The sequence below is a fragment of the Eumetopias jubatus genome, unplaced genomic scaffold (genome assembly GCF_037043125.1).
Source record: "Eumetopias jubatus isolate StellerSeaLion01/CBP00866 unplaced genomic scaffold, mEumJub1_p1.0 scaffold_1, whole genome shotgun sequence".
Classification (NCBI taxonomy): domain Eukaryota; kingdom Metazoa; phylum Chordata; class Mammalia; order Carnivora; family Otariidae; genus Eumetopias; species Eumetopias jubatus.
The window spans coordinates 198,757,307-198,770,501 of NW_028274807.1; the positions used below are offsets into that span (position 1 = coordinate 198,757,307).

At 57.7% G+C, this 13,195-nt stretch overlaps 2 protein-coding genes across 6 annotated transcripts in view; one reads left to right on the plus strand and one right to left on the minus strand.

The window, feature by feature from the left end:
- Positions 1–7,042, minus strand: part of MAPKAPK3 (MAPK activated protein kinase 3) — a 33,901-nt gene extending 26,859 nt beyond the window's left edge. The window contains exons 1-3 of one of the 5 annotated variants that reach the window (XM_028124249.2): positions 6,881–7,042; positions 6,032–6,091; positions 1,996–2,272 (exon numbers count right to left, since the gene is read on the minus strand). In XM_028124249.2, the coding sequence (XP_027980050.1) occupies positions 1,996–2,220 (225 nt within the window). In that variant the 5' untranslated portion in view covers positions 2,221–2,272; positions 6,032–6,091; positions 6,881–7,042. Of the gene's footprint in view, positions 1–1,995; positions 2,273–2,550; positions 2,683–6,031; positions 6,498–6,646; positions 6,825–6,880 lie in introns of those variants that run through there. The other 4 variants (XM_028124248.2, XM_028124251.2, XM_028124246.2 and 1 more) reach the window with 4 other exon arrangements.
- A 151-nt stretch (positions 7,043–7,193) lies between these two features.
- Positions 7,194–12,509, plus strand: CISH (cytokine inducible SH2 containing protein). Its single transcript, XM_028124447.2, has 3 exons — positions 7,194–7,357; positions 10,456–10,676; positions 10,919–12,509. The coding sequence occupies exons 1-3, from the start codon at positions 7,338–7,340 to the stop codon at positions 11,449–11,451; spliced, it is 774 nt and encodes a 257-aa protein (XP_027980248.1). The 5' UTR covers positions 7,194–7,337; the 3' UTR covers positions 11,452–12,509.
- The last annotated feature ends 686 nt before the right edge of the window (positions 12,510–13,195 follow it).

The following is a 13,195-nucleotide window of genomic DNA, read 5'->3' on the forward strand; positions in this document are numbered from 1 at the left end:
ATCTTGGAAGATGGTAAAGACCTGCCGGATGGTAGAAAACTTCCAGACTCGCCCACTAGACCAGAGGGAGACTGGGGGCAAGACAAGAAAGGTGTTGGAGTGGGAGCCACATCTAATCCATGTCCTCCTAGGGCCAGCTCCTGAAGGTCCCAAGGCAGTAGCCCTAGCCACACTCACCCATAAAGCCTAAGGGGGCATAGCAGGGGAATTTGTTCTAGGCCTGTCTTAGTTCCCAGTCTGGAACAAAGAAAGCACTGAGGCCCCAGATTCAAGAGGAGGTGTTTTAGAAACTGTTACAGTCAGAAGTTCCCCCAAGTCATTTGTCAGACATAGCATCTATGGAGAAGGGCCTAGACCCAGGCCTGCCTAAAGCTGGTGCTGCCTGGGCCCAAGATCTCTGGCCTCCCACTCCATCCCTGCCTTGCTCACAGCATCTGGAACACCACAAGGGCTGGTCAGAGCTCAGCCCTGGTCCACAGGACCAAAGCCTTGGTATTAAGAAGAGGTTTTCTGGCTTCACTTGGCCCCTTGTCTATCTACCCAGACTGCCCCTTACCCCAGTGTAGGTGAGAGTGCTAAGGTGGTGCTGAGCGAAGGGGCAGAGACTCCCTCCTGAGAAGAGCCATTTTCTCCTGAAGGACTCAGAGAAGCCCCCCCCCCAACCCCATTCCACTGCTAGGTTGGTCGGTGAAGAAGCTGTGCCTGAGATTCAGCCTCACCAGCCCAGCCCTGAGCCTCCTCCAGACACATCATATCAGCCCTCGTGCCCCTAGGAAAGACGCAGGGAGTTGGACCCAGGTCCCTGTTCAGATACTTGCAGACACTGTGCCCTAAATAATTCCTGTAACCTCTCCAGGCCTGCATCAGGCCCTGTACCAATTACTCTACAGGCATCATCTCATTCCAAGTTCACATCAACTCCTTATCTTTCCCCCTGAACAGAGGCAGAAACCTGATTTCCAGAGTCCAGGACCTAGTCCAAGGTCACGGAGCTGGCAAATGCAGGCCAGAGATTAGAGCCACGTCCACAGAACTCTGCACTCAGGCTCATAATTGCAATGTCTGTAAAATGAGATCCTATGCTGTATTCTAACTTTCCTTGCCATGATCTACCCGTCCAGGTGGCCACTGGCACAAACTGCAGTTGAGTGAAGTTCCCAGTGACAACAGATTCAAGGCATTCTGGGTATGGGGCAGGGTCCTGGGCCCAGAACTAAATGACTTAAGCCAGAACTATGTGGCTAGATCAGCCACCCCCAGAACTCCCTGGATTCCACCTATATCAGTGAGTTCTTGGCCTCCAGGGAGCCTATAGTGTGACACAGATAGATGGTTGGCCCGCCCTCTGCCCAGGAACCAGGGTGAGTCAGGCTTGGAGCAGGACCTGCCCTTTACGACATAGGGCCGGTGACTCAGCTGGAGCCCATCAGCAACCTCTTGCTCACAGGTGTGATGGGCACCATCCTTGCCCACCAGCCAGCCCTGGGAGGCTCCCACCCAGCACTCCAGCCCAGGCAGTCAGGGGCCACAAGACAACGCAGCCCCACCCCAAGCCTCGGTGGGGACTCAGCCTCAGGTAGAGGGAAACTCAGATCCATTCCAGTCAGAAGAGCTTCTCATGGAAAAAAAGAAGAGCTTCTCGTGGAAGGAACAACCAAACTGAGTGAGAGCACCCCCCCCTTTGGAGGGAACACATAGGCCCAGCCATAACCCGAGTCAGGAACCACTCCTTCCCTGTTTCCGGGTCCAGCAGACTCTACTCATACTGACTCCACCTCCTAGCTCTCCGGGAGAGAGAGCTTAGCTAGGCTAAGCCTTGTTTTCCCCATCTGTAAAGCGAGGAGTACCAGGAGCCTGACCTTACAGGGGAGTAGAAGAAGGAAAGGAGATACTGATCATAAGAAGCTTAGCAGGGGTCCTGGGTACACAGTGCACCCACAGGCCTCTGCTGTTGGGCCCTCCAGGTCACCCACGGAGCAGTGAGGGGTCACTGACCTTCAGGGCACATTTCTGCCCAGTGCGCCTGTGGAAGCACTCCAGCACCTTGCCGTTCACACCCAGGCCCAGCACCTGCTTGGACAACTGGTAGTCATCGGTCACTGCATACTTCTTGGGCTCCCGCCGCCCCCCGAGGGCAGGAGCGCCGGCTGAGCCGGGTCCGCAGGGTGCACCTTGCGGGGGCATATTGCCCCCCTGCTCCTCTGCTGTCTCGCCATCCATGGCCCCCGCGGGGCGCTCAGAGGCGACCCCAGCCTGGCGCGTCCAGGGCCACCTGGAGGAGAAGGGAAGAATGAGTTCCGCTCAGACTCTTCCAATACACCGCAGCCCGGAGCCCCTGAGCCTGGTTGGGCGGCCGGCAGCAGACAGGGCCGGGAGTGGGAAGCGAACGGTCTGAGAGTACGGACGGGAGGCGAGGGGGGGGGGGGCGGTGGTCGCGAAGCCCGGCACTAGCGAGTCCTGCCCGACTCCTGTCAAGAGCGGAAGGGACTGGGCGCCGAGAGGCCGCGAGTTCTGGGAGCAGGAGGTGGAGCGAGCCCTATGAGGGCGTACCTGGCAAGAGCGTCCCTGACAACAGGGTACCTGGCTGGCGCCGGCGAGGGGCAAGGACCGGGGCCCCGGGAACCCGCGGCGGGAGCTCCTAGAGCCGAGTCGCGCCGGCGGCGACCCACGTGACCGCTCCCCTTTTCCCCCCCACCCCCCATCCCCCGTGAGTCCTGGACTTGGGGCCGGGCTCGGTCGGCCTTAAAGGGCCAGGCGAGCCCTGGCAGGACAGGGCTGGGAGGGAGGCCCTGGCTGGCCCCGCCCGGGCGCCGGGACAGATTAGGGGGCGTGGCTTCTCGAAGGGGGCGGAAACCTAGGCGCTCGGGACACCCTCGAGGGCTGTGTGAGCCCCGGAGTTTACCAGCGACCTAGGAAGTGACAGTGCAGGAAGTCTAGCTTCCCTCGGAGCCTCAGGAAGCCACTTGAGTCGGGCGTTTTCCCTGCACTCTGCAGACGGCCCTCCAGCAAGGCTTGTAAGGCTTGCTACTTCCTTAGTGGTGTCCCACCGCCAGCCTACCTAAAGTCTTAATTTTTGCCATCAGGCCAAGTGAAATGGCATTTCGTTGTGATTCGCCTCTTTCCAATTCCTGGGGGCTCTGGGTGTCTCTCACCTTCTGTGCATCTCCTGCTCATATCCGTGGCTTTTTTCCCTTGGGATACAGCGTCCTTAGACCAGATATCCTAAATTCCCATTTTGTCAGATCCATTAACTTTTCATCTTCTACTTTGGGCTTTTGGTGCCCTGTTTAAAAAGTCTCCTCCTCCCACTCCATATACTCTATATTAACGATGTGGTGTTCCCTTCCACTTTTAGGTCTCTATTCTGAGCCCATCTTAGACGATCTTAGGTATTTTGAACCAGTTTTCCCATCACAGGCTGTTAAACAACTCTTATTTCACAGATGAGGAAACTGAGGCCCCCGGAGAGGAAACAACTTGTATAGAGCCGCAGGGGGTGTTGCTCTCTCCTGTGACAAATCTGCATTACTCCTGCACACCCCGCCCACTCCTCAACCCTCAGGCTGAGGGACTGGAATGTGGTGGTTCACTTGGGACTGGGAAGGAGAGGCTTGGGTTAGGGTCCCTGCGCGGGCCTCTTCTGCCATCTACAGGCCACTTGTAGGACTGCAGGCACTGAGGCCTCAGTCCCACCAGGTTCTCTGAGCCCTTCTTCTGGCTTTGGGATCGGGCCCAGATATCCTCCCGCCCACCTCCCCATACTCCAACACACACACACACACACACGCACACACGCACGCACGCATGTGGATGCACGTGGATTCCTGGGCTGCAGGTCCAAGGCTCTTCAGACCAGCACTCCCAGGAGAGCTGGTATTCGGTGTGTGCAGGCGTAGAGCCAGAGGAAAGGACCCAGGGCTCTGCCCTGTCTCCTTGAGACAACCTTAAAGCTAGCAGGGTTTGGTGAAGCAGAGACCCTGATGATGGCCTCAACTGACTAAACCCTTCTTTCGGACCAGATACTGAGTGGGTGTTCTACCGGGGCACTCCATGACCTCACTGGGACCAGAAGAGGCAGGGCTGTACCCACCCCACATAGCCACAGGACAGACACGCCCTGAGAGATCAAGCAGCCTGCCTGAGATCAGTAGCTCTCATGGCAGGGTCTCCATCCCAACCCCCAAAGAACAACTCCAGGGCCCCGATCTCACCCTTGAACGATACCCTCCTCTCCTGTGCCTCCCAGCCCCCCTTCCTACCTCCACTTGTACAAATATGCTCTTACACGTGTTCACAGATGCACACACATGCACAAGTGCAGACTTGCACATGTGCCCAGATACATGGGCTTGCACGTGCACCACACGCATACAGACATTTATGCCCAGCAGGACCCAGAACCTCAGTCCCAGAGCCCCACCTGAGAATCTGATCCAAGATCTCAGAGACTTGGAAGAAGCCCTGTGATCTGGAAGCTTTCACAGCTTGGAGACTGGAGAAGGATCCTGCCTCTGGAGGTGACTGGTTTGGGCCAGGTGAAACCAAAACTGAGCAAGATCTCATTCTGGACAAGCAGGGTCCCACTCACAAGCAGAGTGCTGGGCAGCTGGCAGAGGGGGGGGGCCTGGCTCCTTGTCCCAGCCAAATTATCTCAGTATATGCTGCAGTTGTTATCTTATTTTCTAAAAACAGAATCAAATTACAATTGTTCTAAACATTTTATAACTGTATTTTTTTAAGATTTTATTTACTTATTTGAGAAGGAGAGCATGAGAGAGAGAGAGATCACGAGCAGGGGGGAGAAGTAGAGGGAGAAGCAGACTCCCCGCTGAGCAGGGAGCCTGATGTGGGACTCGATCCCAGGACCCTGGGATCATGACCTGAGCCGAAGGCAGATGCTTAACTGACTGAGCCACCCAGGCGCCCCTAAAATTATATTTTTAAACTGATCTCTTTTTAATTCAAATTTTAATTGCATAAGTAAAACTTGCCTATTATAATAAATTCAAACCATAGGGAAATGTAAGAAGTAAGCAATGGCGACGCCTGTCCCTTTGCAGTCTCCACCACCAATGCCAATGCTTACACAAGCACACATATTTCCCTCGTAGGTCCATCATAGACAGATGTTTTGCAACTGTTCATTCAACCCAAGAGACTCAGAATGCTGCTCATTTTCCAGCAACCACTTGCACACTGATGGGAGAATTCACTGTTTGGGATAGCTGGGCCAGGGCAGGGGTGGGTTCATGGTGTCAGACTTTGCCACACAGCCCTCCATGATAGCTATTTGTCCAAGGGGCTGAGGGCTGAGGCCTTTGGAATAGCTTACAGTGAGGAAGGGGTCCAGTGAGTGTGTGTGTGCGCGCGCACGCATCAGGCGAGGCGGGGGGGGGGCAGTGTAAAGGACTGAATATAGCCCCTACACACACACACACACACACACACACACACACACGTACATATGTAGACTCTTCTTCTGGGAGAGGAAAGGCTGCAAATGATGAGACCAGAGAGACCAGATGAACCAGACTTTGAGGAAGGCACCGCTGTGTATTATTGTGACTGACCCAGCTTGCGACTATTCCTGGTGGGGAGGAGCAGGGAGATCCTGCAGCAAGGCCAATCCCTGGAGTGTGGGGAGGGCTTATCCTGGAGAGAATAAGGAAATGTGTCGAGTGAAACCATGAGAGGAATTGCCACTGGGTGGCACTGTGGGCCCAGCACTCAGAGCAGGGGTGGGTAGGGAGCAGCCAGAGCAGGAGAGGTGATAATGAGATGGCCAGAGGGACCCACAACACCTGGGGCAAAACAGGGGCACACCATAGACCATGCACACAGGTGAGGTGCATTACTCTGTCAAAGTCACCAAAGGTGGTTGGAGGGCAAAACCCTCTGACACTGACTGGCCTGGCGGCAGGGAAGCTTCACTGTGGACCTTAAAGCTGGATCTTGAAGGACACCTAGGAGTTGTTAGGTCAAGGAACCCGGGGGGGTGGGGGTGGGCGCAGGTGTCCAAGCACCAACTCACCATTTGCCAGCTGTGAGATCTAGGGTACATTCTCACTTCTCTGTCCCTCCATCTCCTCACCTGTAAAGAGGACACATTATATAGTGGTTAGACAACGAATGAGGCTGGAAATCACTGATAGTACACGGCACATCCAAAGTGTTCAGTGAAGGGAAGAGGTAGTCCTGGGATAGAGAGCTTGGGATTTGGCCCCATAGGGACCCAGCTTCAAATCTTAATTCTGTTGCTTGGCAGCTATGAGGCCCCTTTGTCTTCACAGTAATGGGGCGGTAGACAGTTTCTACTGAAGAGACTGCACCCTACATAGGTGCCCCATGATGGGGTCTCCCATTGCCCCAGCCATCAAATGGATAATGAGGTCGCCACACCTGCCGTATCCCAAGATTGGGATGTGCCTTCTCTCTCAACTCTTTCAGAGAAAACATTCTCGCCTGGATCCTTTTAGCTGTGGTGGATCCTTGACCCCCGCGGACCTGTTCGGATCTGAGGCCCCCCTCTGCACTCCTCCCCTCCTCCCACGTCCTTCTCCAAACCCCACCCGATGCCACCGACTTCCCCACCACCCCACACAGAGTCCGGGGATCCAAACGCGGCCCACAGGGAGCGCTTGCGCACCGGACAGACCGCTTTGGGGGAGTCGCTAGCTGGGCGGACAGGTCCGTGACCCTGCCCTTGCGCAGCCATGAGTTCTGCAGAGAGACAAAGGGGACTGTCCCCAACGAAACAGAATGCCCAAAAGTAGTCTGGGCTCGGGCGGGTAGAACCCCTGCCCCTCCCTGGCCTCCTCCAACCGGGTCTTCCCCCACTGGTCTCTAGGTCACGTTCAACCCGGCTCGCTCCTCAGCTTACGATCCCAAAGCTGCAATTGGCCCGCCCCGGCCACTCGGCTCCGCCTCCTGAGCTGCGATTGGTCGGCGAGCGGGACCCCGCCCCATTTTCCTGGAAAGTTCTTGGAAATCTGTCAAGGTGTTGGCTTTAGCAGCCCTCAGCGCTACGCTCGGGAGCCGGCGCCCACGCCCACGCCCCTCCCAGGCCCGGCAGCACAGCCGGCGGTTCTAGGAAGACGTCGCTTCCGGGAAGGGCTGGGACACAGAGGACAAAAGATTAGGCGGCTCGCCCCGCCCTCCCGGCCCGCCCCCCGCGCCCTCCCGGCCCGCCCGCGCGGTCGCCTCTCAGTCCCAGCCCGCCGCCCGAGCGCCCAGGGAGCCTCCCCTGCGAGCGAGACCTGCGCCCACAGGCTCCCTCCAGCCGCCGCCGCCGTCCTGCCGAGCCCCAGCTCCGGAGCTGCTGCTGCCGCTGCCGGGACATGGTCCTCTGCGTTCAGGGGTAAGCGCGGCTCGCCGCCCCCGCCCGGCCTCTGCGGCCGGCATTCCGGGAGCGTACCGCCTCGTGCTCGCTGCGGGCCCGTGAGAGGGCTTGACGGGTCGGAGATGACCGAGTGCGGAAGGACCTCGCGGTGACGACAGGGAGCGGTGTCAACACCGTCACTACCTCTGTTCTCACTGTGGGTAGTGACACTGGGGGTCGGCTGGCGACGGGAGGAACACGGGGTAGCCTAACCCTGGGTTCTGGCTGGAGCAGTTGAACGCCCGCGAAGCGCCTACTCCAAGACGTGGCTCACCTGCCCAGACCCCCTCTGGCCCCAGAGCTCTCTACCGTAGCCTGCAGGCCGCAGGGCCTACTGATGACCTTGGGTTAGCCCCTGCCCCTCTCTGTCCCATCATCCGCTGTTCTGCCACAGGCTAACAATTAGGCTTTTCTTGGGAAGCCAGCCTGAGATCCATGGCACCCCCCCCCCCCCGCCAGGTTGTCACCTGCTGACCAGCAGCTGTTGGAAGAGCCTGAGTTTGGCCTGATTTTGTGTGTGGTACCCCCACAATTGCGTCACCCCTCCTCTCGGCCCAGTCTGGGATCCTGTTGTGAGGACTTGGCTCCTGCCTCCCTTCTCCAACTTTCCCCAAAGACGGGGGTGGGGTGGGGGCTGATAAGACAGAGTCTTGGCCTCAGCTGAGCATTCTTGGTACATTCCTTCCGCCTCAGCATCCCCCTTCAACCAATAGGTCTGATGTTCTCCAGACTGATCTGACAGGAACTCAGAAAGCTCCAGGGAGAGAGAAAGGAGAGATGAGTGAGTGTCCACACCCAGGGAGAGCTGGGTGGCCCAGTGGCTGTTGTTATCAGAACTGGCATAGTACCAAGTGAAGAAGGGTGGAAGGTGGGGCAAAGCTGAAGTGCCCCTTGCCCTGAGCCGCCCTGTTTCCAGGGAGGCAACCTAGGAAGACCATGCTACTATACTTTTCCCTGATTGTCTCCAGCATCTCCCTCCTCTGAATTTTGGGACTCCCGAACACCCCCACACCCTTGTCCTCAGGACCCCTCCCCCAATTCTGGGGTCCCACATTCTCCTTTTACTTTGTTCCAGACGAAGGCCCCTTGGAACCTCAGGGCCAGTGTGCGGTGTCAGGGAGCAAGATTTTTAAGACCTCCACATACACAGCCACAACCCAGCTGGTGCCCTCCTGGGGTAGGGAGCAGAGATTCCCAAATGTAGGTTTCAGCTGCCGGCTTTGCTTGAGGGGCCCACCCTCAGGGCTGAGTATGCTCCCCTGGCATGTGTCCCCAGTCAGGACTCACAGGCGGGGCTCCACAACAGGTACACACACGTACAGGCCACCCACACCTGGAACACACCAGCCATGGCCCCTGCCATGACGATGACAGCTGTGGACACACCCCTCCTCAGGTACACGGTCACTGGCCAGGAGCTTGCAGAGACCAGTACGGCTGTTTCACACACCAAGACACCATGTTGACCCTAGAGGTGCCCACACCCACAAGTGTCCTGCTAAGCTGTCTGGAAATGGCCACACTGGAGGCACTGGCCTGGTGGCTAGCCTGAGCTGAACTCGGGGACCCAGCAGGCAGGCCACCAGCTGGTTGCTTAGAGCTTGGCCTCTGGTTCCCCCAGTAGGATTCCAGAGCACCCGTAATGCACCCAGAGTGGCTGTGGAGAAGCAGTACACAGACTATGGTGGACCAGGGTTTTGTGACCCCTTCTCCGGGTTTGTTAAAATCTTCTAATGCTCACCTATAACCTACACTGTGAGATCTGGCTCGTCTGCCTGCGTCCCACCAAGGCTTCTGTCCACCTCTTCCCGCCTCCTAAGAAATCCCTGGCACTGTTAACCTGTGCTGTCAGCTCTGCCTGGAGGGAGTGCCTTCCCCCTCCTCCTCCCTTTGGCTTCACAGACTCAGCTCAGGAACAGGCAGACCTTGACCCCCCATGACACCCTTTGCTTTTATGACTTTGGGTTATAAGTTCTCCTTGAAGGCAAGGCCCATGGTTTTGTTATCTTCGTGTCCTGAGGCCCAGCAGGGGACCAGACTCAGAACTGAGGCCTGAGGATGTATTTCCTGAGGAGTGAGGAAGGACCAGCAGTCTCTTCCTTGAGATCCAGGGCCCATGCCCCTCACTCCCGGGAAGCCCCAGGATCACCATGCTGGGTGACCTTCCCCTAGAGAAAGGCTACTGCTCAGATTGGGGCTGGCTCAGCAACCCAACTCTAGCCACCTGAGAATATGGTATAGCCAAACCCCGCAGGATCTGGACTGGTAGCATCCCTCATTAGGGGGTGGAGAAACTGAACACAACGTTCGCATAAGATCATAAAGCCTAGTAGGGCTGGCTTGCCAGGGTGGGATCTGGAATGTGGAGTGAGTACCCTGCCCTTTGGGGGGAGCTTATGTTTGTGGGAGGTGGGACTTGCCAGGGCCTTTAGAGGTCAGTGTCCACCCCAGACTCCCAGCTGGGAGGAGGAGAAAACAGGATGGGAGTCTGACCTGTTTGGGGAGATTGGTCCAGCCTCTCAGCCCTGGCCAGTGTGGACCTAGGTCCCTCCGACAGATACCCCTATCCATGGGGAGGTAGCATGTGACCTCAGGCATCCTACCATAATTTGGGGGCCTCTCTGGAGCACCCCATGAAGGCCCAGGCCATGGCTCAGGTGGGACCAGTGCCATCTAATCGGCCCCCCCTCAGCCCACAGGGCACCAATGGGAGGCTTCTTTGCACTGGATCCTACCAATGGCGGGGACACCAGTTGCCCATCCTGAGCTAGAAATGCCTATAGAGAATGACCTGTGTTTTTGGTTGGTGCACAATAGAGAGATTAATTACTATTCAATAAATGCAGGAGGGTGGAGAAGCCTCTTTCAAAAGAGAATCACCTGGGGGAAGCCATCAAGGAGGCTTTTGTGGTGACAGCTGGGAGGTGGTATGCTGACCTCATTGAGCCCACGAGTGGGCGGAGAGGGAAACCGAGATGGACTGGCCAGAGGTCACGTAGCCCGTCCAGGGCACAGGGGGTCTCTGGAAATAGGGAGAGCACAGGGCCTCCACTCACTGCCCATCCACTGTCTTCTAGACCTTGTTCTCTGTTGGCTGTGGAGCGGATCGGGCAGCGGCCCCTGTGGGCCCAGTCCCTGGAGCTGCCCGAACCAGCTATGCAGCCTTTGCCTGCCGGGGCCTTTCTGGAGGAGGTTGCAGAGGAGACCCCAGCCCAGCCAGAGAGTGAACCCAAGGTGCTGGACCCTGAGGAGGATCTGCTGTGCATAGCCAAGACCTTCTCTTACCTCCGGGAATCTGGTGAGTTTGAGGAGGGAAGCAGGCCTTGTTCTGGGAAGTCCGGTGGGAAAAACTTAGCTCTGTCCGTTGAGTCTGATCTGAGAGATGTGGCCCTGCCCAGGAGAGTCTGATGGGGGAGGTGCAGTGCTCCCTCATGGAAGCGTAAAGGGGGAGGCAGAGTCCTGCCCTGCCCGGCCCTATGTTGCGCCCCCCAGCTGAATTCCCCTGTGACCAGTCTCTCGGCTCCCTCTCCACTTGCCTAGGCTGGTATTGGGGTTCCATCACGGCCAGCGAGGCCCGGCAACACCTGCAGAAGATGCCAGAGGGCACGTTCCTCGTCCGAGACAGCACCCACCCCAGCTACCTATTCACACTGTCCGTCAAGACCACCCGAGGCCCCACCAACGTGCGCATCGAGTACGCCGACTCCAGCTTCCGCCTGGACTCCAACTGCCTATCCAGGCCGCGCATCCTAGCCTTCCCCGACGTGGTCAGCCTGGTGCAGCACTATGTGGCCTCCTGTACCGCCGACAGCCGAAGTGACAGCCCTGACCCTGCACCTACCCCGGCCCCGCCTACCCCCAAGGAAGACGTGCCCGGAGACCCGGCGCTACCCGCGCCGGCAGTCACGGCCGTGCACCTGAAGCTGGTGCAGCCGTTCGTGCGCCGAAGCAGCGCCCGCAGCCTGCAGCACCTGTGCCGCCTGGTCATCAACCGCCTGGCGGCTGACGTGGACTGCCTGCCGCTGCCCCGGCGCATGGCCGACTACCTCCGACAGTACCCCTTCCAGCTCTGACGCGCCTGAGCGTCTGCCTAGCCTCACCCAGCCGTACCCCGGAGGGGACAGTGGCCCCAGCTGGACTTGGGCTCCCGCTGTCCCTCCTCCGGTCAGCCCGGTGACTACGTGCCCCTGAGCGGCCGGACCAGGAAGAGCCAGCAGGAGCAAAGGCTGGGGGGTGAGGGGCAGGGAAAAGTGTCCCACAGCTGGGAAGTCAACCCCCCCCCCAGCTCCCTTGTGGCTCGTTGTGGTGAGCCATGGGTCAGAAGAGAGGGAGACAGGCAGGACCTTGTCTCACTCTGTGGCCTGGGCCCAGGACCCCACTTGCCCGCTATGGCCTCCTGAACTGTGTAGACTTTGCCGGCCCTGGTTTCTCAGTCCACAGGGTGGGGCAGGCCCCCTCCTTCCAGCCACCCTGTCTCAGGGGGATAGCAGCCAGAGGAACTGAGGTTGGCAGTGACCGTCCCCCGATGGGGGAACAGACCAGGCTGGGGGATGGCAAAGTTATACAGTATTTATTTATTTATTCTCCTTGGGTTGGTCTCAAGGTGAGCCAGCCCTACCTCTCTGCCCTGAGCCCTGAGTGCTCTGGAGACCCCAGCTCTGCCCCAGCTTCTCTGGTTCTTCCTTGTGGAGAGCCCCATCCTGAGACCTGTTGCTGGACCCAAGGCAGTTCTGGATATCCTGGCGCTGACCCACCCACCTGTGAATGTGTCCCCCCTCTTCTGCCCCCAGCCCTGCTTTGGGAGGGTGGGTAAATGGACAAGAAAATGGAGCCAAGGTGTCAGTGCCCAGCAGAGCCCGCCGCTCACCCCCTCACAGGGCAGAGCCCTACCTGCGCAGGGCTGGTCTGGCTGGGCCCCGGGTCTGCTGGGCCCACTTCCTGCCCAGGAAGGCGCCTGCACATGAGAGGGGAAGGAATACGTATCTGATAAGACTTTATAAAATAATTATTATTATAACAGGCAAAACCCAGTTCGGTAGTCTTTTTTTCTTCTACTGACATTTTCTGTATCGACAATAAAATTGTACTTTTCATTTAAGGAGCCCTCAGTGGGTCCTCTTTTGAGTTCTTATACAGTTTGTCCCGTTTGATATTATTATTATCCCCCACTTTACACCTGGGTCAGCTGGGGCCCAGCGATCTTATACGGCTGAGCAGGCCCTACTAGGGGACCCACTAAAAGTTGGAGGGGAACAGGGAGCAGGCTTCCTCTCTTGCTAGCTCTTGTTCCCCTTGGAGGAACGGGAGGCAGGAGGTGAAGGCCAGCAGGACTGCCTGCAGGGTCACTGCCCAGGCCTCTGCCAGCTGGGGGTGGTGGCAACGGAGCACCCGACCTGAGACATGTATAAACAGGAGATGTCAATTAAAGACAAAGTGGAGGATCCTGGGGGAAGGGTGCTATGGGGACACCCACTCCTGGAGGCAGTGTCTTTTGAGATGAGGCCAACAGAGAAGTCGGGGCCAATCATTCCAGAAAAAGGTATAGGGAGTGCAAAGGTACCAGGGCATGACCACAAGGAGGCATGGGGAAGGGTCATCTGGGCAGTGGGGCAGAACAGTGGAGCTGGGGATGGTGGCCAAGAAGCTGGCAGGGTCTGGCCTGAGGTGGGACCTGGAAGAGTTCTGGCACAGGCTAGTTGGGGTTGGGGGGACCCCTCTCCTCTCAGGGCCCTATACCCCAGAAGTAGATGGAAGAGCGATTAAAATGAAAATACTCTCCATCATCTGATGGTCTGACTTTGTAACACTTCTGTACCT